The sequence below is a fragment of the Trachinotus anak genome, unplaced genomic scaffold, assembly GCF_046630095.1.
Source record: "Trachinotus anak isolate AG129_WGS33_773 ecotype Australia unplaced genomic scaffold, CSIRO_AGI_Tana_v1 ptg000024l, whole genome shotgun sequence".
NCBI lineage: Eukaryota > Metazoa > Chordata > Actinopteri > Carangiformes > Carangidae > Trachinotus > Trachinotus anak.
In genome coordinates, this window is record NW_027273875.1 from 5,950,393 (window position 1) to 5,974,890 (window position 24,498).

General features: G+C 38.7%; 1 protein-coding gene across 4 annotated transcripts in view; it reads right to left on the reverse strand.

Moving 5' to 3' along the window:
- Positions 1 to 24,498, reverse strand: part of LOC139607665 (neurexin-2-like) — a 108,421-nt gene that overhangs the window by 22,659 nt on the left and 61,264 nt on the right. The window contains exon 1 of one of the 4 annotated variants that reach the window (XM_071460744.1): positions 4,539 to 6,270. The exons of the other annotated variants lie outside the window; for them this stretch is intronic. Within the exon in view, the coding sequence (XP_071316845.1) occupies positions 4,539 to 4,881 (343 nt within the window). The 5' untranslated portion in view covers positions 4,882 to 6,270. Of the gene's footprint in view, positions 1 to 4,538; positions 6,271 to 24,498 lie in introns of those variants that run through there. 4 annotated transcript variants of the gene reach the window in all.

Below are 24,498 nucleotides of genomic sequence, written 5' to 3' on the forward strand. Positions count from 1 at the left end.
GGGCTGAATTAAAGGGGCTCTCGCATCAAAGTCTGTTTATCGGTCTTAGGGAGTACTACTGCAAATGTGAAAAAAGTCGTATAAAGCATTTTGTGGCTCCAGAGGGAACTGTGTGAAATCTGACAAACATTGGTTGGGGTTGAAGACTACAAGTCTGGGGAAATGAGTGAGTTTAACAGAGCTCTGTAGCCCACTCCTCATCTCTGTGGGAGGCTTGATGTTACATTCGCCACAATTAGCATAAGACTCCCAAAGGCACAGGGTTTTGATAAGAAAGGAGTAAAAAGATGACATTTCATCATTTTCCTGTTTTGATTTTGATCCTTTTTTAAAGAAGCTACTTGTTCGTTTTGTTATGGCTACATTGCCAACATTAGCATCAACAGCTGTTAATTTACCAGTCTTGCCAAGAGCTTCAGCCATCATTGTGTTTACAATACAAGAGGTGAGGCAGCCTAGACACTACAGTGACTTGGTAGTGGACAGTGACAAGGCAGTCGACCAGGCTGAGACTACGTGTTTAGCATGCTAACCTCAGTCGAAGAAAAGAAGTGATAGAAATAGAAGCAAAACAAGAGTTAACACTGAGTTGCTGCTGTCTGATGCTGAACTTGCAACATTTTAATACAATAATAATACAATAATAATGATATCACTTAGCTGATATCAGGCTATGTGGCACTAGCTTGTTTCTTTTTTGTAATTCCTTCACAATAATAATCAAAATCTTCAACATCAAGATGTCTGACATGGAAGCAGAGGTTTACATTAGGATATAATGATACAGCAGGGCAATCTATAATGTACTCTGTGACTAACTGAAAAAACTAAAAAACAAGACTCTCAGTAACATGCCTGTACTTCTTTAAATAGACTGCTATGCATGCCTTCACTGTGCTGGTGTCTATGTATTCCTTATACAATAAGTCTGTCCTTTACTGATAATTCTTACTGTATTTGAAGACTGCTTTCAAGTAGCTATTCATACCTGTCCAACATATCTCGTATGGGGAGGTTTGCAAGACTATGCTGGTCTATTATCATCCCTCATGTGCTTCTGCAATTACACTCAAGGCTTTTCTGCTTAATGTGTCAGTTAGAAAACACAAAGCAAATGGGACCTTTCCACCACCGGTGAGCATGTTAAGTGACTGCTGATGCCTTTTTTTTCTTTCCTATGATCTTGTTGGCTTCAATTTTCAGGTGCAGTCTCCACAGCATATCTCTATTTTTAACATTGTAACATCTCATCTTTGTCTGTATGTCATATTCTTAGAAAATACCTTTTACCCCCTGCAATTGCATTTGCAGACCATAGCAATCCATATATACATATAAATGCAGACTATGTGTGAATGCAGCCCTTGCATTTCTTTTATGACTCATTTTATATATTACAGCAAATGTTTTCTTGCCTTCCGTTCACGTTTCCTGTCTCCCGTTTGTTCTGCTTTGCTGCAGAGCTCTGAATGTCTCTGTATGTGTGTAGGCCTGCCTCACTATTATCGATGAGGGCAATGTAATGTGTGACCTGGAGGAAATTAAGCCCTCTCTGACAGACCATCGGATGCCCCTGTCCCTTTGCTTTGCCTCTCTGCTGCTCTTGTAGCAAAAAATAAACACTGTGTTGTGTCTAGCTGCAGTAAGACACAAGGCACGCATTTGAAGGTATTTGATTTAAGGATCTACATGCTGTCTGTTAAATCTTTGAATATTGAATTGCACTCAAAGATATTATCATTGAAAGAAACTCACTAAACCATTTCATCCACTTGAGACATCTCTCTGGAAGCATTAGCTGCTCTTTGCCTCACCACAGCCAGACAGTTCTTACACCAACATGGGGGCCCTGGAGGATGAAGTGCAGCAGATTTTTACTGACTGTGTTGAACATACGGGTGTTTTGGGAGCATGATGAGGGGTCAGCTACAGTGCAATCTTTCTTGCATTCCAGCTAAAAGGATACAAGGTCTTCGGCACTGATTGTAGTGTAGTGGTTGTGGGGTAGTTTAATGAGGCAATGCTTTAACATAACACTGTATTTAAGAAGCATGTCCACAACTAATTCAGGATGGTTAAAAAAAAATAACAAAAAAGATTTCTGAGTTACTGTGGTACTGTAGGGTCAGAATATGAACTGTGGAAGACAATAACCACGATAGTTACATAATATGTCTCAAGTTGAGAATAGGCTTACCCTGATATGAGAAATCCTTCAGTCAGTTTGTTAACAATCTCAATTGTGTCCTTTTAATATCTGGTGCAATCATGCAAGGTATTTTGTTTGGCACACAGAAACATAATTTCTTATTTATAACAGCCCAGATATAATGCCTAAATCGTATCAACCAATATTAACTGAAAACACAAAACACAAGTTTAACTGGGCAGTTTTGGCCTTCATCTTCATCTGAGGTTCAGTTGAACAAAAAACTACACAGGAAGTGTAGAAAATGAAATGCCTCACATCAGTGCAATATTTAATTTTGCAATCAATGTAGAAATTTGAAGTAATTATCTTGTTGTATGTTGTTGCTGTAGCAATTTTTCTATCAAATTGTCAAACAAATTTTGAGCAACAATGAATGTCTCAAAATGAAGACACCATCCATCAACTTATAAGAGTGTGTGCAACACCTTCTAAGGGAGGTAAGGTGGACATTTTAAAGGTGCATCGGTAATTATGGAACAAATACGTTTGCATTGCAATTACTGTAAAAACTCTGATTGTTTTCTCAATAATTGGTGTGTCATTTAGGATATAAGATATTAAAAAATATAGATGCATCCAGTGAGATTATATTGCTTTAATGTTCACATTGGAGCAGCTGGAACCAGTTTACGATTGGCATTTTGGCTTAAAATTACTTTAAAATCACCTCAATAGCCAATCAATAATAATTTTGATTAAACACTTGTTCAGTGGCATTTCACTTGGTAATTCATGCTTTTTTATGTCCTGACCCTTAATAGACACATGCATTTTGTTTTATATGAACAAGAGCTTGCTACATACTGAAACCAGCATGCTGTGACAATACAGGCAATATAACCTGTGTTTAGAATGAGGAGTGTGAGGCATTGCAGCAGGGTAGGTGGCCTATAAATAGCCATAGCCTAGGGACCTCCAGAACTCTTTGGCTAGCCTTGACACAAACACACACATATCTGTTAAATCAAGTGTCTGAAAAACTGTAGTGTAGTAGACATAATTTTGGCATTTGTGACAGTTTGTGAATTCAAAGCTATATATTTTTTAAATGGTTTATGCTTCTGTGATAACAGTTACATAACCCAGTACTATTGTGAACATTATGCCAATGTTCAATGTTAACCAATATCTGTATATGCATTCTCCACTGTGCATTCTGGCATTGTGGAAATGACTTGTAAATCTTAAGTGCTGTATGTTGCAGTAAATCGAATTTCTTGCTCTGAAGCACATACTTCAGAACAACCTACAGTACAAAATTTACAATAGAGGTAATTGAAAATTTATCAGTAAGTTCTTTGAAGTGTTTTTTTTTTTTATAGGGCCTGTTTGATCACAGGCTGTGGTGTGCCTGTAAAAGCCTGGTCCAGAATGATACGGCTTTAATAGCGCAGATGTAATTCATCACATTTTTAGCCCCTTTGCGACTGACAAAACTGCTGGGGTGAAAAAGACACTACAAATCCACTGGGTCTCTTTTTATAGGACATAAAAGTGAGTCTTAGGACAGAAATTTCAAATTGCGATATAAAAGGGAGCAATGACTCTGGTGTCACTGCTTTGAAGGAGCCAATTTAAGTAGCGTAGTCAATTTGATGTAGACTGTTGAGGATAGGTCAATACCTTATATCCCTCCACTGAACAGTATAGTATATACTATAGTATAGTATAAAGTATATTCTATCTTATGAAACAGTTTAACAAGTCAGATTTCATATAAAGATGGAAAAGATATTGCGATTAAATCTTGTGATGATTGTTCTGTATGTTAAGCACCCATGAAAAGAAGCTGCTCTATCTATCTTGTCATGTACCACTAATTATAGAGTACTGGAGAAATCACCTTTGAAACAAATCAGGCTCCCTTACGGTTAGTGCATTACGCTGCTTAAACAAACATAGAGAACCTATAACCTCATAGAGAATGAAAAAGAGATGTTCACTGATGATTCATCATTGATGTGCATTTGCAATGTAACGAACACAGCTGCTCTGACGCTGTAGCATTGTGAAAAGTAACACGGGGAAAAGGCCGCCACCACCACTGATACTGATGGACAGATAAAGGGGCTTAATGATGCACAGAGGCTGCAGCACATTCTTAGCTGGCGAAGGATCCACTATCCCACTATGTGTCACAAGAGAGCCACCAATGGTGCCACTAATACCAATGTAAGTGTGTCAGACTGCAAAAGCATGCTCATATCTAATTCTTATTATTCTTGACCCTCGACACTTGCTGCAATCAGCTACTGTAGTGAGGCGAAACGATGCATTAGTGAGACAGCAAACAGCAAGTTGAGAATGTTGTAAGGAAATATCTTACCATGGCCCCCTCTGGTAAGAAAAGGCATCCTGTTGATGGCAATAGGAACGGTGCCATGCTTATTGTGGAAATGGTGGACATGGTGCGTGGTACTGAGACTAGAAGACACACGTGCTGTTCCTGTCTGGATAGGGAGTACAGTAAGCAAGGCAAACCAGAAGACTAGTCTTGAACAATAACTTAGGCCCATGCCTAGGCTAAAGTGTGACCAGTTGTTCCACTGTCTGAGCACAGGGGTGGCTGAAAAAAGTCTACCCATGTATATTAGATCCACGTGGGCCAAGGACAGAGAACTTGGCCAGGCTTTGGCCTCTGATAGTTCGACTTGAAGACCACAGGGCATCTCAGTGACAATCTGGGCCCATTTCCTTCATAATCCCTTTGATTTGTTTAGGGAAGATGATGAGAAATATCCTTTGAAGTTGTGAGAAAAAATAACCAAAAATTGGGTTTCAAGAAAGTGGTTAAAAATCCAGTTAACGTTGCTGTGGATCAAACTGAAGGGGCAACCAACTTATCTATTATTGGTTAACATTTTGCCATCACAAAATGTTTACTGCACAGAAAAGCCAGTGTTAATACCTCATTGAAAATCATCCCAAAGCACATTCTTCAGAAAGATACACATCCAAAGGAAGAATGGAAAAAAAATCCACCCGTAACTTCAAACAGGCATGTTGCTCAACCATGATATTTAGGCATGAAAAGTGGCAGGACAGAGCTTCATGTGATAAGAATTCTGATAAGAGTCTCCATCGCCCACAGGTAGAGCTTGAGGGCAGCTGAGTCTGCCCACTAAGAAGAGTGCCCCTCCACCGCAGCAGGAGACATAACACGCTTCTGTGTGAAACTGGATCATTTCATTAGGCAAAAAGAACAAGGAGATAAAAATAAGCTGAAGTGAAGATGCAGCGATGAAGGGTGATGCAGGAACCAGCGCTTTTGTTTCCCTTTAGCCAGGGAAAGGGAAGAGAACAGAGATAGGGAGGAGGGGGGAGAGAGAGAGAGAGAGAGAGAGAGAGAGAGAGAGAGAGAGAGAGAGAGAGAGAGGGGGAAAGAGGGAAAAAGGGAGAGAGGGAGCAGTATCTGCAGCAGCGCAGTAAAGGAGAAAATCCAGAAAATAAATAAATAATTTCTCAGCAGCTCCTCATTCACTCTCTCACAGGCGCAGCAAATCCAGCGAACGGTAACCTCTGGTGTGGCAGAGATCCACCAGAATGCAGCCGTAGCAAGAGTGTTTCTATTTCAAGTGAACGTATGATCCTTCTCTCGCGCTCCACCTGCTCAGTCTCACACAGTAAAAGACCACTGCTGCATTCCCCTCACTGCTGCTCCTTTTTCCTTTATCCTCTCCCGTATCCTCTTGTCCAGAAATGCTGTATTGCCTCAAGATGAGGACGGTTAGTGTGAAAGCTGCGTGTGTTTGTCTCTGGTGGAGGGCAGGTGATTCTCCGCAGATGAGATGGCTTGGATGCCAGAGACTGAGATGTTGCCTTGGACTGCTGCAGCAACGATTATGCTAATTAAAAAGCACCGTCGTATCATAATGAATCCTGGATGAGTGAAATTCCAGGACAGTCTGGACCCCAGCAGAAACAACCTTGGCTTGGAGTTGTGGTCTAATGAACGCCAGATTAAGCAGCTCTTCTAAATGCATACTGTAGTCAGAGGGTCTGATCCAGTGAGGCACAGCATGTGCCTCTGTGTGTGTTTGCGTGCGTGCGTGTGTGTCTGAGAAAGAGAGTCTGTGAGCAAATGAGTGAGGGGAGGGGGGAGAGAGGAAGGGTGGGTGAGCGATAGCAGGAGGGCGGGAGAGACAGAAAGAGACAGCGAAAGAGAAAACAGGCAGCCACAGCGCAAACACACAGGGAAATAGTGAGGCAAGAAAATGGGTTGTGTGAATAAATACATGCTACAGATTCACAGCGCAATGGCTTGCAGGTCCTGGCAGTAACACGTAGGAATCATACTGCAGAGGAGGAGCCTGATTTAGGTGAGCTGTCAGAGCTGTTACAAAGTGAACACAGGGGTATTGGTATGGATGTGCTCCTCGCATAAAGCCTCAAGAGCTACAATAGGCATGAATGACAGAAACACAAATACCTGTCAAAATAATATAATACAGCTCAGTACCTTAGGCTGAGGAAGCTACGGGCTATGGTATGTAATCCATTTTGAAGAAATCAAGGGCTTGCATCAAAATTCATGCTCAAGCCTCTCCTTTGCAAGCTTTGCATTGTCATACCTTTGCTGTCTTAACACTCCAAATCAATTTGCTCTAATCCTTCTGCCTGATGTGTTCACCTCATATCTGTGTACAAGTCACCCCTGTGTTAGAGAGCTCCCTATAGCTCTCTGCTCTCATGCTGCTCAACCATGCAGAACTTATTCCTAGTCATGACTGATCTGAGTTCAGAGGTATTCTGACAGATTCCGAGCTGTTTGGGGGATTTTTCGGGTGGGGAAATGTGGTGGTAAGATGAGTTGGAATATATTGACACTTGAGCAGATGAACACGTTATCAGAAACGGAGACAAAGTGGGGAGGGACTGGAGGTAGAAGAGATGGAGCCAAAAAACAGAGAGAAACAGAGAGAGAGAGAGACAGGGAGAGAGAGAGAGAGAGAGAGAGGTGAGAGACTGCAGGGGAGAATGAAAGGGAGAAGAAGAGAGACTGCAGCTATATCAGCTAAATCACGGTCGATAGAGATATCAGCTGGGATTGCCTCGTCGGTTGAAAGGACACGCATGGAAACAGGAGGACAGAGGCGAGCCATGCAGCACCACCTCTCACAGTGACAAGGAGTCGACGCAGGCCATTACTCAAGCAGGGGAGGGGGGTGGGGCGTGTGTGTGTGTGTGTGTGTGTGTGTGTGTGTGTGGGAGGAGGGGTGAGGCCGATTGAACAAAAAGAACAGAGGAGGGATGAATGCACAACACTCTGGAACGGCATGTGCCCTAACAACACGTATAGACATTCATCTGCTGGTATTATGACCATAAATAAATTGAATGAAGCTTTTTTTTTCCCACATCTGTAAAATCTGAGTCATAGGGAGATTTAAATCCTTTATGTGTATCCTCTTCTATATGTAGTGCACACCAACTTAATCAAACATATAATAGCAAAGACGCAGAGCACTGCCTGCCTATTGACACATTTACAGTAATGGTGTGCAAACACAGTGACACACTGTTTTATTTATTATGTCAAAGCTAAAGGCAATCATGACAAATAATTTTAATTAGATTTTTTTTTTCTAAATTACACACAAGCATGTCTAAATTAAACCAGCTCTCTATTCCATTTGCAATAACTGTGAGCACTGGGTATGAGAAGTTGGAACAGGATGATTTATAGCCAGCGACTTGGCGTGTCAGGCTCTCCAGCATACCCATCTTTCTAGGCAGTGGATATCTTGATGTCTTGGTGAGAGCTGTCTAGAATGAAAGACTTGTATTAATCAGTTTACATGCTTGAGGGCTGCTCAACATGATGAAAGCCATGCTATCTGGACAACAAGAAGGGGGAGGCTGGGTGATTGTAACCTTGTGTTGTCCTTGATTATTTAATAAGATGGGCATACCAAGCAGCCCCTCCTTGTAACACACACTTAGGCACACCTCACAGGATATACATCAAATACACATTTGATGTGTGATGATATATTTTATGATGAGCTTTAATTAATTTCAATAGATTTCTCTTGGATTTTGAAAATGTAACAACTATCCTACATCTGCTCCTTCTGCGGTTCCAAGTCCAATAAACCTTTGATTTGCATTTTTATATTTTCCTACAGGCTATTTTCAACCTTTCTTCCACTTATAGAGCAGTTTGGCAGATCCCTATGAATTTACATAATCACATTATTGTTGCATATATGTCATAATACATAGCATATGAAATACAAACAGATAATGTTTAGATTTCTTTGTAGCAAGTCAAGAGATTTTTGCAAACTTGCAAATGACATGATGTGAGAGGACATGTACAGCGTTTTAAATACTTAAGAAACCTAAATGTGCACTGTTTGTTCTCAGGAGGATTTGTGAGAGAAGATTTTTCACAGACATCCAGTCTTGCCCCAGGGAGTAAAGTAGCAGGATTAATCATAGCACTTTCAGATTAATTACTCATAATGCGAGCATCCCCTGAAAGGCATGGCCTGCAGTTGTGATGTTTGGTTGATTTCATTAGGCTCAAAGCGACAACACCTAAAATAAGCCAGGCTTAGATGGTGGAAAGAAAGGAGAACAAGCGAAAAATATGAAGGCAAGTATATGTATAAACTGTGCAGCTGGCAGAAGAGGTTGGTGACCAAGGGTTTGTTAATTATTAGCTGATAACAACTGTGAACACATGGAGATCTCAGTTGGAAAGCTACTCACATTTTCTCCTCTAGTTTCACACCTTGATTAAACATGATTTTCCACATTTTTTTTTTTTTTTTTTTTTAACCGACTTCGGTGCGTGTCCTTGCAGACTGTGTGCACTCTCCTCTGAAATGACACTGCATATGACAGTAGGTTGCACATTGTTGGCTGCACATAGTGCTGTCAAAAATAGATTCCATTTACTTGTTTAGCTCAGCTTACTAGCCTCAGCACGTCTCCTGGAAAGGAAGAGCAGCAGCAATCCTTGCGATGCAGAGAAAGTCCCTCCCCCCCAACAAAAGGGATAAAATGGTCTCTTGACTTTGAACAACTAGAACTCCTAAATGTTGTGCAAGAGGAGCTGCTTGAACCATTTTCCTTCCCCCATCCATGGTTTAGCTTTGGCCTTCAGAAATAAAGAAAAATTGACACCAGAGAGAAGGCAGTCGGCTGTCACCACGGAGGAAGATACAATTATTGCTTGGCTGAGTTGTTTGTCCTCTTCACTCTAGAGCCTAATTTTGATGATGAGCCTGAAAAAGCATCAACAGGATAGTTGGCCATAGAGGTAGTTCTGCCTCTGTTATTGGCTTGCGTCGTTCTACTTGTCTCGCTCATTATATTAACATTAAAGAAAGCTCCAGCATGAAGGATTTTACTGTTGCCATGACTGCAAATTGTGATGGAGGCTTGTGTCCAACCTGTTTAGGAGATCCTTAAGATATTGAGAATGATGGATGGGCTACAATTATCTCATTTTTCAGACCTGTCTCTCTGTATTCATAATTATCTTATACATTTATACATTATATTTTAAATCAAAAGCCTTGTATTGTAATGTGAACAGATTGAGAGCTTTTCGAGTTAAGAAGTGGTTTGTTTTGCACACTTAGGATTTCCTACAGGGACTTTTGTATGTCTTTGTACACAATCCACTCTATGCAGAGCCTCGCCTTCATTTTTATTCCATTTGGTGGAAAATTGCATGGAGTTCTGGCCTTTTCATGTCTCTCTTGTATCTAGTTTCCTAGCAAGTTACGATACAATGATACCTCATACATTAATGATTCGCTTCATTAATGGGTCAGCCATCATTCTGAAAAGCTGTGCTGTCATCACATACTGGCAGTTAAAAAAAGAAATGGTAGAGAACCATGTTGTTATTCCAGGATCCTAAACTAATTTATTCCTGTATTATCTTCAACGTGTATACTCAGTCATAATTAGAAATCTTTAACTTGTTCAAAATTAAGCAGACAGACCAAATTTCCAGCTTATATTACTTCTCTTTGAGCCTCCTTGCACATTCTCCCTGTATATTTTTAAAGTCTTGAAATTTCTTTCAAGACTCTGTGCCCTAGCATACAGTATATTGTGGACTTCTGCACTGCTATATTTCAAGGTGTCTGTCACAATCTAAGCAAAACTTTTTGGCTGTACCCCCTGAGTAAACTGGCCTTTGCGGCTATGTAAGCTTTATAATACAATAACTTCTTATGACTGATATTATGACTGCCTGAATGGATATTTTATATTGCTATCTAAAAATTCCTCCATCTTTTTTTTATTTTTTATTATTACTTCTCCATGGTCATGTTTTTTTTCCTCAGCATAATATCTGAAAAACTACTGAAAAGATGCCATTGAAATATGATCAAGATTTAGACTATGGACAAAATGCACTGAACAAATATTACATTCTAAGAGTATGGACAAAAAAAAAATCACAGAGGGTAAAATAGTTGTGTAATAGCTAGTAAATATGGAGAGACTTTGGACATCTGCCATGTCCTCCTTCACTCCTTTCACTCGATATTACGTAACACCATATGTAGAGATCCACTTAATGAGCAAGGGGCAAGGTGCGAGGGGAAGATTTAAAATAGCGTGTACCTACCTTTACGCTGCATGCTCACAAAACTGCGTGTGAATTGAGTGGGGAGAACAAGAAAGGCCCTAGTGCTAAAGTGCTGAGTGGTCGTTGATGATGACTATGATGACTGACTCATGTATCTATTTTCAGTGTATTTCTTTTCTTTTTTGGGGGGAATGATTATTTAAATTAATATGCGATCAATAAAAGTATTTTCTTGTGGGAAGTGGAAATCAACCATGAAATAAAATTCAGTGCATTAGTTCACTTGCTGTTGTCACACCAGCCTAAACAGCCTAAATGAGTTAGTTTGCTGTGTGGCATATTTGTAGCAATTCATTAACAAGTGAAACCAGATCCAAACAAACAGTGTATATCTCCTATAAATGCTAAATCAAGCTGAATTGTTTGCATTAGTATTAATATTGGATTTTATTTGGAGTCAACTGCCAGCAGTGGTGCATTTGTAACCATTCTGCCAACAGTTTGTTGACAAGTCTGTAGTTCTTTTCATCAGGAGGGAGATATCGTTGGTGCCAGGAATGATCACGATGTTTTTCCCATTCGGCTGCTCAAAGTCAACAATATGATGTGAAAGCAGCATTATCTGCAGACTACACGAAAGTTACTTTTCTATGATGACTCATGAAAAACATTGTTGGTCTGTGCACTGCGGTTACTGTCAGTCAATGATTTCAATGTGTGGTGATCAGGTAAGTTTGTAAGTCTCTTCAGTAATGATAAAAACTAATTATATTTCTATTGCAGAAAAGTGGAGAAGGGAAGTAAATGGTGCACTGCTACTGTACTCTCTCTGTGTGTCTCTCTCCCCAGTGGTGCTGAAACATTCAAAGTCTATCTTTGCCTCAGTCTCAGATGCAGATCTGGATCCAGATGCACAGTGAAAATTACGAAACATTTTCAATATTATTGTCATTTACAAGACTGTGCAGCCTTGATAGATGTTTACTGCACACCTAACCTGCCCTACTTTTGACTTAGTGTTTGTATGATGGTTTCTATTTATTTAGTTGGGGGACTCATCAAATTGGGCTGTGAAAGTCTTTCAGTTATTGCTTATCAAATGCCATAGTCACACTTTTTCTTGGTTTCAAGTACACAATGGGGAAGGCCATAAGTGAATCATGCAAGGTTACATATTGAATTCATAATATGATAGCCCACAGCAAAGTAAAATTACAAACAGGTGTCTCCCTTGTGAGACATACTAGTGTGAAATGACTCTCATTGCAAACGGGCACAGATCAGCATACTATTGTATTACTATATTAGGTGTGTGATAGATGCATGTTACTCCTTCAGGTATCAAATGTAGCGGCGCTACCATTCTTGATGATTCTCATGATTTGCCTAGCAAGATGTCGAAACTTATGTCATCCAAGCAGCCTACTCCTCTAGCCTGTATGAGCGTTTCATGTAGGCGTCAAGTGTATTTCTTGAATAGTTGCCGAAATTATGCATTTCACAAAGGTGTGAAGAATTGTAAAGTATTTGTTGGATGTGGCTGAAGATAGTACCAAATAAAGGCTGCTATCTATGTGTTTCATTAACCCAGTTGGCCCTAGGAGAGTTTGTGAAGTACTGTATCACTGCCCAAACAACAACAGTACCCACTGTGCATTGAAGACAGACTGTATATAGAATCAAATTAAATGGGAAACGGATGTGTGTGTGATGAATATATCATCATGTGCGTTACAGTTGAATCTCAGGAAAAATGTATAAGGAACAGTTTCTTACTCCACAATAGGAAGGAAACGCAGCTGATCTTTTTATTATTCATTGAACACAGTGGAAAGTGAGTGAACAATCTATCAAAATGAATTGAGAGCAAGGAAGAAAATCTAAAGGTTTTCTTTTGCTGAACATGCAAAGACAGACAATGGTCCTTTGTTGTACATTGACCAGAGAGTGAGCCAGAAATAAAGAGGAGGTGACAAAGAGCAGAAGTAGATAGAGAGAAATAAAAACGCACGGAATGCAGAGTTTGTTTGTGTGTGAGAGAGAGATGTAGGAACAGAGATCAGTACATTTATATGCGACAGAATATGGTGCAGCTCACATACAGTATTACGTTGTTGTGAATTAACTCCAGCCTGTATGTGCAGATACATTCAATGTAGGTGCAAGGCCTAGATGGAGGAGCTCTATCAGTCCCTGCATGCTACAGTATACAGCATACAAACTGCAGAACAATGAACAAACTGACAAGACAGTTACAAAATAACTTTTTACAGAACCATGTGGGGTGAATCATGCATTTTGTTAGGCTTTGGATTGCACAAATAATAATTAATTACTGCAAATAAATGATAATATTAAGCCAAAAAAACCTTTGGGTAGGTGGGTGTGCAATACTGTGTATACTTAAAATGAACTTGCCTTGGGTTTGATGAAATTTCCATAAATAGAATTTAAAAGTATTATTGTGAATTTGAAAGCACTTGATTTTTAAAATTAATTTGCACATGAGTAAATAGTGTGTAAAGGCGTTTTTGATCAACAAACAGCATGATATTTGCAACTTTAGCGACATGCCTGTGACGAGATCCACATAATGACTTGTTAGTTAAGGTAAGCCTTCACTGTCACCACAAAACTTGACATCCATGTCAAACCCTCTATTTATCTACAAGTCTGCTAATTACATGGGTTACTTACAATGGCTTTGACTATGGCAGACCATTGCAGCTGTATGACTGCCTTGTTATGACCCGTTTCCATAAACTAATCTGCTGAATGCCAATTTTATATGGATCGTGAGTTTTAATAGGTTACAGAAGTGGGCTGGGGAAAGCGAAGGATTAGTACATGGGCTTTTATCAGGCCACAGAGACAGCTCCAGCAGCTGAAGACAGCAGCCAGTTGCTCTGGCTTAAGGGAAGAGACGACGGTTGTGACCTCAAGTATAAAAATCCATCTTATGTTGAGAAGTATATCAAGAGTGATGTATAGTCTGCAGCTGAGAGTTTTCTAAGCACAGTCCCTTTATCGACTGCATGTGAGGCTGTTTTGGGCTTGTACTATTTGAGTCACTACGTATAGTGATGATCCAAGGTGACATCTTTTTGGAATAGGCACACCAGAAAAAAAAACAAAAACCTTTATGGTACTAAATGTCCGATCTATCATAATATAGTGTGCAGTTATAATGGTGATTTGCCTGAATTACATGACAATAGAGAAGAACTTACGCACCACTACAAACCAAGCTACAAAGCTGAACTGAGTTGGGAACTATCTGAAGGTGGCCAACTTGGATTGTCCCATGTACTGTGTTTGAATTGTTGTAGTGATAAAGGTATCCACCAGGGGTTGGAAGACAAGTATCAGATTGGATACAAGAGGGTTTTGAGTGAAGTTTTTACCATAAGGTGATGCAATAGGTCTCAGAAATGCTTGTATCAAATTTGATGCATTTGGCATTATAGGGTTAAATAACTGCAGTTTCACTACATCTGTAAACTGAGCACATAAGCTCTGGCTTTAAAGATCTGGAAGTCCTGCCATGTTGCTTTAAAAGTCTGGCAAAGTTGAGTGACAGACGTGATTTATAGCTGCAAAATTACATTTCATTTGATGTAACCTGCCTCTATAGCACTGCTTGTTGAATTATTTTGCAGGTTAAGTCCTATATACAATATATGCAATCCAAACAAAACAATAATGATGGTTATAATGTTGATGAATGTACTTAATTACTACAAGTTGTTGCTGATGTTATGTAAAGTTCAAAATGATGTAATGTTGTGGATCCTCAAGGGTAGATAAAGGCTTTCAGAAGTGTAGTATAGACATCCAGTGACGACCAATGACATAGCCACATAGCATGCACACCCTCATCCCAAATTCTTCATTACAATGGCTAATAATTCTATTGCCCACCAGAGTGAGAGCTCAGACTTTGTGAAAGGAGCAGCAAGTGAATGATGTATAAGTGAGTGTGTCAGTGTGTTGGTGAGCGTTAGAGAGAGTGACAGAAAGAATTAAACGAAGCCGGAGAGAGGCAGACTCTGAATCTGAAGGCCTCTGTGTTTAGCCTTTATGATGTAAACTGAATGTAACCTTTCTCCTCTCACACAGCCCCTGCAGTAGGGACTAGGAGCCTCCCCCCGCCCCCCACCCAGGAGCCAGCAGAGACTTGTATTCATCTGAGGCTCAGCTGCTGCGTGGTCTGGGTGTCAAGTGAAACCCACCATGTTCCCATGCAGAGTGGGGCACAGAGGGACAGTCAGTGCGGGATGGGGACTGTCCACTTGCTAATCAAATCTTGCATAATGTTAGTGCCAAAACTAGACAGTGCCCGAGAGTGGTTTTGGGGACTATCATCCTGGAAAACTGGAGAGTAAACAGAGGCACTAACTGCCACTGTGAGACAATTTTTACTTTATCTTGTATCTCTACACACCCACAGTGCTCATTGTGTGCAGAAGCAGAGAGACTCTTGCCAAGCCACTGACCCCACTTTTACAACATTTATTGGTGCAATTATAGGTGCTCTTGGTTACTTCATCTACAGGCATATTATGATTGCTGTTACTATTTTGGTTAGTGAGAAAGAAATTTTGAAAAAGCAGTTTTCAATAAATAGCCTTTGTGTGATTATTATTTAAAAATATCCTCTTTAACAAATTGCCTCTTATTATAAAAAGAAACTCTCCTCTCTGATACAAATGGATCCTCTATGGATACGACACTCTGTTCTAGCTGCAGATACAGCCCTCTGACTAGCTCTTATCTTTGTTATTATGGAGTCTGAAACTGCCTATAGCTGTTTAAATCCGTCATCACACCACGGCTATTTCAGAGTGATATACATCCTTCCTTGTAGGTCTTTTGAGAGAATCTTTCAGTTTAATTGTTTGCATATGACACTGCTATAGAGGCTTTCTTCTCAGTCTACCTCTGGCACACAGACTGAGATAAAGCCGGGACATTATAAATATGCGTGTATTCTTTTTTTCACACTGTTTCTGTTTGAGGGAAAAACCTACAGCTGCTTGGGATTTTCAAACAATTCAAATAAAAGTATATGTGTATTATCCTATATAAACTTTCACCCAGCCATGCCCTTATGCAAGCATGGCTGCATCTTTGGATGAATGGACAAAGTGATAGAGAGATATATAGATAGATGGATTGATAGATACTATAAACAATAAAGCACAATGTTGAAAATGGTATAGGAAACTATATGGGCTGACAAAGACTTGCTGTAACTGTGTCATAAAACAGTAGTTCCACATTATTAATTCATATAATCTCAGCTAGGAAATAGTGGAAATTACTTTCCAACCAGAAGCACATCTTTTCTGGGGCATCTCTGAGCTGGTAGCCTAAATTGCCAAGCCTTGTTATGAACTTGCTGTTGCTTGCATTTTTTAAAATTACAAAATTAATTTGAAAGACTGAGAGCTTCACTTTTTTATGTTGGTCGCATCCATGTTGTTGCACTTGAGGTGTCTCTGCAAAGTCAACATGGTTTCTACTTATTTAACTCATACTTACAATTACTTAGACCTTACTGTAAATACATCTAGAGCGGTGTAGAAAAGAAGGCGAGTATCAAATTCAGTTTTACATTATAATTGGATTATAATTATTGTTCACTTGATAATTACAGAACTCCTCTCCTGCAACCCATTTAAAGCACAAGACTGATGATTTTACATGTCTTAATCCATTTGGGGAGATGTGTATAAATGCACAAGCTCTACAAGGTAACTGGCACATCTTTATGAAAAAGAGAGCTCTTTTCTGCTTGAAGGACTTGTCCAAGCTGTTGACAATAAGACAGTTTCCAAAGAATAGAGTGAGTTTTAACAATACAGACATTTAAAAATGATGTGTGAAGATGACACTCAAATCTTTAATGTGTGTTCTCACTCAATATGTGTTGGTCTCATGGCAATAAAACATCTGCTCGGCAGAGGTGAATTCTCCTTAGTGAAGTATTTTATTACTATTGAATAAACAACATATGAGGCAAAATGCGACCAAGGAGAGGATTAATATACTTAAATCAAGAGTGTCTGCCTTAGTTGTCCATGGATAATGATGCAGTTATTTCAGTAACTGGTCAGTAAATTAAACAGTGCTGTATTTACCAGATTATTAGAATCTGGACACCTATAATAATAATAAAAAATAATGACTATTCATGGATGGATTTCACATGCCAGTAGTGCCAGGATTTATTAGATAAATAGACAAATGCAAACTCTAATCTAGAAAGACCTTCAACCAAATCAGCTCTTCATATGAGGAATGGTTGTTGCATTGGATTAGGTAAATTCTGCGGGACAATATAATTAATATTTATTGTAAACTCAGCAATACTTACATAATAATACTTATATAATATTATTTAAAAATAAATTATCAAATCATAATGTATTTTAGCAAATGCAGACATCTGATACAGACATCTATTCACTCTACTGTATAAAGTCACACACAGTTATTATCACACACACATACTAGAATAGAATATGTATAAAAGCCATCATAACTCATAAAAGGTATTAAAGTACAACTTACATGGTAAACAAGAATGCTAAGCCTGATGTTGTGGAACTCACAAAGTGGCTGCAGAGTGATGTTAAATCTGCATCCTATAACTTCCAGTCTTAGACAATGAAACTGTGGGGGACAGAGTGAGCGAAGTGTGTATTATAGAGGTTTGGATATTTCTCCTAACTCTGTTAGTCAGTGTGACATTGGCAGAAGATTGAACTCCCTCTCCACCAGTCAGTGTTTGCGGTGTGAGTCATAAGAGACCATGACTAATCATGAAATAACCTGTCGCATATCTGAGTGAAACGGGCAGTGTGGCTTGTATTTTCCAATCTGTTAAACATTGCTTAGCACAACCCGTGTCTGTTTGCATTCTAATGAGCTACCAGCAAGCATTAAATTATCCTGATACGTGACACTTTATCCAAAGGTCGCAAGAGGTCAGGGAAGTACTGTCTTGTGGCTTTAAATAATGAGCAGGTTTATTTGTGAAGAACAAATTACTGATTGCTGATGATGAAAATTCTTGAGGCTAATGAGAGCATCAAGGCCCTGGGTACTTACACTGCTCGCAGTTAAAAATATACTTTAATCTACAGCCAAACTAGCTGCTCTGTGAGCCTGTTTAATGTAATGAAAATCAGATTACAGTACATTATGTTACATAGACATACTGGACAAACAGACATGAACGTCTGCACCAAGTTAAATAGATATAGTCAGTATAGATCAAAGTAGACAAAGTAACAGTGCTAAAAAAAACATACACATGCACTGGTCTTACCTAATGACTAGAAGTAGAGTAGAATACATCACTATGATCACTCACTATCATTACACTTTAGTACATTGTTGCTACTTTTGAGTGTGGTCAAAAGTGCAATATGATTGAAACCTGGTGAGGAAGGTGAAACTGTGCCTTTTATATATAACATTGTGGTAATTTAAGGATCTCAAAATAACATGTGCAACATGTTTCTGAATATTATATTAACCAGGAGGCATGCTAAATCCATTCAGTCACAGCCTTCTGTTTAGAATACCTTAGATGTAGCTGAGAACATTACCATCAAAACAATACACATCGCTGGGGAGACAGAAGATGATTACACAGTGGTGTTCGCACTGTGAGTAACTTTGTGAGTGCTCTGTTAGTAATACATGGCGTGAAAGGCTGTAATTGCATCTTTGTAGTAGTATCACACAGGTTTTAAACGGGCAAATCATGTATTTCCTTGTATTTCCTGTACCCTGAGGTGTTCTGTTTTAACAGGGTTTTACGTAAATGGAGCTAGAAGTGGGAATTGAAACTTGACGATTTTGGCATCCCACTGAGTCCCATTAGTGTTCTGAATCTCACCCCAGTTATCACACAGAAAAGCACAAATGCCACTGAGTAAGATGGTGGAAATCCCTGCCCCTTCTAAGTACATATAAAAAAGTTTAAACTTTCACATGCCAAGACTACTACTACTACCACTACCACTTGTACTACTAATACTACTACTACTACCCCTCGACTGTGACATCACGTTTACAGGAAATGCAAGTAAAATATTTCACTACGTTTCAATCTCTCCCTAATGTAATGTATACTGTGATGCAAACTGAATATTAGAACTGGAAAGCTAAAAAAAATAATTTGATGTGGCATTGATTTAATTAGAAACTAAAATCTTATTGCTGCTTATGATTTTTTTGTTTATTCCCAAACTGTAAAACTACTCATATTGCTCCAACCAACTAAAACTCATTAAATGAAATCAGATGGAGGAAGGAAAGAAACAAATTAGTTTTGCAGAAAAGTTTAGCCGTGGTCCTTTTTCAGACACATTTCCCTGGGTTGTTTACCTGTATGGGGAATTAACAGAAATCAGGTTACAGGGTCTAAATGCAAAAGTAGTTTTGTCAAATTACTCCACTTGGTTTAAGGTTCCACTCCGTATTTTATTTAATCAAGTAATGATTGTATAATATGTATAATCTTTCATTTCTTTTAATGCCATCCTCTGATATTTGAAGAAATGGGATTCTGAAAGGTATGAGATCTAACTTATTTCCTTTTCTGTCTCTCCTTTCTTTGAACAGTTAGTACATCTATGCTCTGTTAAATATCAAATAGCGGTAATACTGATTATTTCAGTTAAGTAAATTGGTGGAAGCAAGCTACCTCAGTAATCCCCTTCTCTGTTTTTGCACATTACTAAGGCTATTTATTAAAAATTATTGGGTCATACAGACTCAAATCTGTGGTGATATAATCAGTTTTTTTCTTGGTACATACAACTACATTCATTCCTTAACAGCTTAATAATCAGTGTGACTCAGTGTGTTAGTGTCACTATGAGTAGCTCAGCACAGTGTCCTGTAAAACATTTCTGAATGGATTGAAAAATGACTCTGAACTGCTTATCCTGCTCTGAAAACCCGTAACATCATGTTAAACAGTAATAGGAATTTGACTAAGTTAATGTTTTTGGTATCTGAATGGTAATTTTATGACATAATACTCCCCTTTAGAGCCAAACTCTTAAAATACAACACATAAGACAACAAAGATGTTTTTAATGTGAGAAACTGCTAGGACGGAGAAGCACAAATGAGCCAAATGTGGCATTATTCCCTCAGGTGCTTGACTTCTCCTCACATTTATGTAAAAGTCAAAAGTTTCCACTCATGCCTAAAAGGCTGAAAAGCTGTAAAAATGCTGTGAGTGGTTAGACATTGACCCGTTGTGTATTTAACTGGAGGAAGAATTTGCCTGGTTTTTATTTTGGCAAAGAATTAAAAAAATTAAAGCCTTGCTTCCTGTAAGTCACCTGGTTAACCTTGATAACCCTGTAAGCTCTGCCAGTTAGTTTTACAATGCTCAAGCTTTCCTACCACCATAATGTAGCTGTGGGGAGCTGCGCCAGCACTCTTGCACTCAGGGTATCCATATGACTCACACAGAGCAGAGATTTGGCAGAGATGATCATTTATGGGGATATACACTGTCTCTGTGTTGAACAAAGCTGACAAAGCCAGTCTGCTAAAATGATGGAAACTTCTTGTCTGGAAGATTGTACTTGTAATTTCTATATGGATAATTTACCATGCATGTTTACTTGAGTAGAAAATCAGTTTGTTATCATGAGTTATCCATCAATACAACTGAGGCCCATCCAAGCACACTGCTCCTGGACTGTCTATCATAAGTTGTTATATGGATTTTAATGCCTAATTGTTTCGTACAGAAATGTCACCAAGTGCATTAACTCAGATAAATTGCCAAAAAAACTGCTAATATAAAAAAAGACATGTACCACATGGGATTCATCTTTATTATCTCCAGATTTCCCCTAACATATGAAATAAAATATATGGATAAAATTGGACTACATTCATTTACAGGATGATTCTAAAATACAGAGACAATTATATGACAAGTTATGAAAGGTAATTAACTTTGATGGTGTCCACTACTGTAACCAGTCTGAAAGGACATGCTGTGAACTAAGCTAGTCACGATATCAGATTTTCACAACACAATTAAAAAGAATTCACCATTATGATGTCATCGCAATGTCTAAAGAAGATTGTAATAATTATAATAATGGTATCAGTCACATTAATGTTTAACTTTGTTTACTGTGTGTTATGTCTCTTTTTTGGCAAATGCATTCTCAAATACGAGTGTAGGGAGGTGGAGAGAGCATCTGCAGCCAAAGTGCACAGACAGAACAATACACTTAATGGCTACTGAAAAGGCAAACAGACGATGGATAAACACCTGCCATTACAATATTATAATATGTGTGTTATTAACATGACATCAAGCTTTTTTTTTTTAAATATCACGGTTATTGTCAATACTGGTATATCACAACACAACTACTGTGAAGAAAATCTTCTTTCCTTTAGTGCAATTTTCGAGAGATGACGCTGAGGTTCACTTGCTATTTGCTTTTTAATAGGAAGAGCCTGTGATCCTAAAATGTCTTCGTTTAAAACATGAAATGCAGGACCACCTAATGCATATCTGCAGCCAGTGGACACACAAGATATTTTCATTGCCCTTAGAGGTTTTATGGTGTTCAGACACAGACATGTTACAGAAAGACAGAGCAGGGTGCTAATAAGGGGAACTGGGCCATTAACAATAAAACCATGAACAAGGAGCAAAGTAGACATTTGCCTGGAGGAAGTTAGGACCCTTTCATAATAATAACAACTCTACATTGACTGCATTACCTTGTTGATGATTCAATTCTATATGCAGCAGGTAAATGTAGGATGTAGGATGCAGGATGCAGGACTTGACCTCCTCAAGGTAATTGTAGAGAATCAGTGAAAAGTCAAGCCCTATTTCACGATACACACTAGCATGCATGGAGTGTAGTCAAATATATAAGGCTAACTTGCTCAAGGTGCAATATAAGCAAACTCAGTTCTAACAAGTTAATTAAGTATTTCTACCACAATTTTTTTCAAAGGCTCAGTTAAAGTAATAGGTCTCTTTAATGTGCTTTAGCCTGTGTCAGTTTTTGCGAGCACTGGATAGCTGATCTTAGCATTAACAGATGTTTATTTACCAGTCTAGTAGAAATGTTAATTCCTTTTCTTGCCAAAGGCTTTCTCCCGTGGTGGAAAGCAACAACAAAGTTAACTCTGGTGTTTTCTATTGAAGTTAGCATGCTAACCAGCTACCCCCTGGCCCAGCCAGTCTTGTCTCGTAGTACTACTTTGCGTTAGTGAGTCACTGTAGCGTCCAGTCTGCCCTCAATCCAAACATGAAAGGAAGGGACCAGGCTTATTCTAACCTCTTGTATTGTAAACAAAACAATGGCTGCTCTTGGCTATCACCACCACCACCCACAAGAAACCATGTTTGGTGGCAGAGAAAACTTTCCTTATCAGAAATCTATGTGTGTGTGTGTGTGAATGTATATATATATATATATATATATATATATATAGATAGATAGATATCCTTTCATCTGTTTACAGCAAATCAATGCATTTGAGGGATTTAAGACTACAAGGGAATGAAGCAGTCTGTTTACACAACTAACATGTAAATAAGAGCAACACTTTTTCAAATTGCAATCTGTTGAATGTCTTAAAATGAGTAACATCTCATAAAATCCACACAAAGGCAAAGAGATCATGTTAATTTTACGATGTCATATTGGTAACATTTTAATTAAAGTCCTGCAATTTATTATTTACAATCTGTATGTAAATATGTAATAAATGGTTTATAACAGACTATATAAGCAAATATGAGGACATCTTTAAGTGTTTATTGATAGACAGTATTTGTCAACAATTCTAACTTATCCCTTCTCCAATACGAGGTCATATTTTATATCATTTCAACTGCATGTTACTGTATTGTCATTCATTATTTATTTCTACCGCAGCCTCTTTATGGGTGTCCATGATGGTGTCCATGACTACACATTACAAATGGTTCACACAAGTCTCTTTAAGACATGTCTGCCTGATCCCAGCTTCTCCAGTCCAGACCATTTACTTTATATGGTTCAGACTCAGAAGTGTCTCATAAGTCTATTTCGGGTAGGTCACCATGTTATGAACAGCAATATGTTTTCTTGAGCCTCAGTCCCGGGGCACGAGATTAAGTCTGAACCTCTATCCTGGATTATCCTTGTGGCCTTTGGGACACACTCATAATCATGAATGACTCCACCTGACATGAAGGTCAAAGGCAAAATGGGAGTGGATTGAACACTTATAGTTCTCATACTACTTTTGTCATACTTTATAGCACATTACAAAAGAGTATATTCCCATTTTTCCTAACAGTACAAATACACACGTTTTACATACAGCTCTACACACACACATTTCCAAAAATGTACAATTAAATTATCTTTTAAAAGCTTCTCATATTTGTAATCGAGTAGAGAAATCTAAATCACAGTTTGTTTCATCTGACAATTACATATACTCAGCACACAGATTCACATAAAGCCTCTATGACCTACAGTTAGAATCCTTTGATAATTACAACTTCTGCTGGATAATTCAAACCTCAGCTAGCTCTTTTGAGGAAATGGAAAACCATTATAGCTATGACACAAATAAAATTAAGGCTAGATGTTGTGCTTGCTAACTGGCATATGAAATAAGAAAGGAAGACAGCTGCTGTCTGTGCCATGTTACTGTACCTTGCCTGCATGCCTGGAGGCTACAGGCTCAAGTCTGCTTTACTTTCATGGGAATTAAACAATTCCAAGGAAATGTAGACTTACAAATTAAAGGCGAAGGTGGGTTCTACTCTGCAGATAGCTGACGGGTGCTGGCACTGTGGTTACGTAAAGCCATGTCAGGTGGAATGTCATGTGTTTGTCAAATGTGTGGGGTGTATATTGAACATGGACTCACATGGTTAGGATGGGCGTGGGAGGACACAGAACATGTCATGATTAGAGAAAAGAAGAACAATTTCATTTGGCTACAATCACCGGTAGCCCATTGTGCCTTTTAACACCTTACTGTTCATGTCATGCCATGGGAAGTCATACATTTGTCACAATGTTTTTTTTTTTTGCTAAACAATATTTACATGTGTGGGAACAGTATTGCTTTTTGCTTTAAATTGCTTTAATTTGTTTTAAATTAGCACCTGTTCAAAGTATATACGTAGTTATACAGATAAACTAAAATGCACACTTGCAAGCACGTACAAACACACACACACAAGCTGGTATTGAATATGCCAAAACAATCATCTATAACTGCAGAGGTTAACCAGTAATTACACTCTCCATATGTTTACAGGAAGAAGGGCTGGAAATTGAACATGGAACATCATTATATATCTCTGTGACTTTAGTGATGGAACAATGACCTAGAGGTAATTAGCACAGATGTCTGGAGCATACTTGGCAAATTGCTTTCTGTATATGAATATAAATGTACTTATGCACAAACACACAAAGGTATGTTTTTTTAAGAAGCCTCTACACCTCTGCTTTGTTTTTTTTATGAGGTTATAGTTTTCAATTACAGTCTGGCAGTCAAAAACCAGTACAGCACAACACTCTCCTTTCTTTTGAACGCTAGTTTCCGGGGGTATGCACATTCTGGAGTGGTACACAGATGTGGAAGAAGACAAAGGTGGGAGGGGCTGGATTATTTGTGAGGCTTTTATGCTGGAGAGATA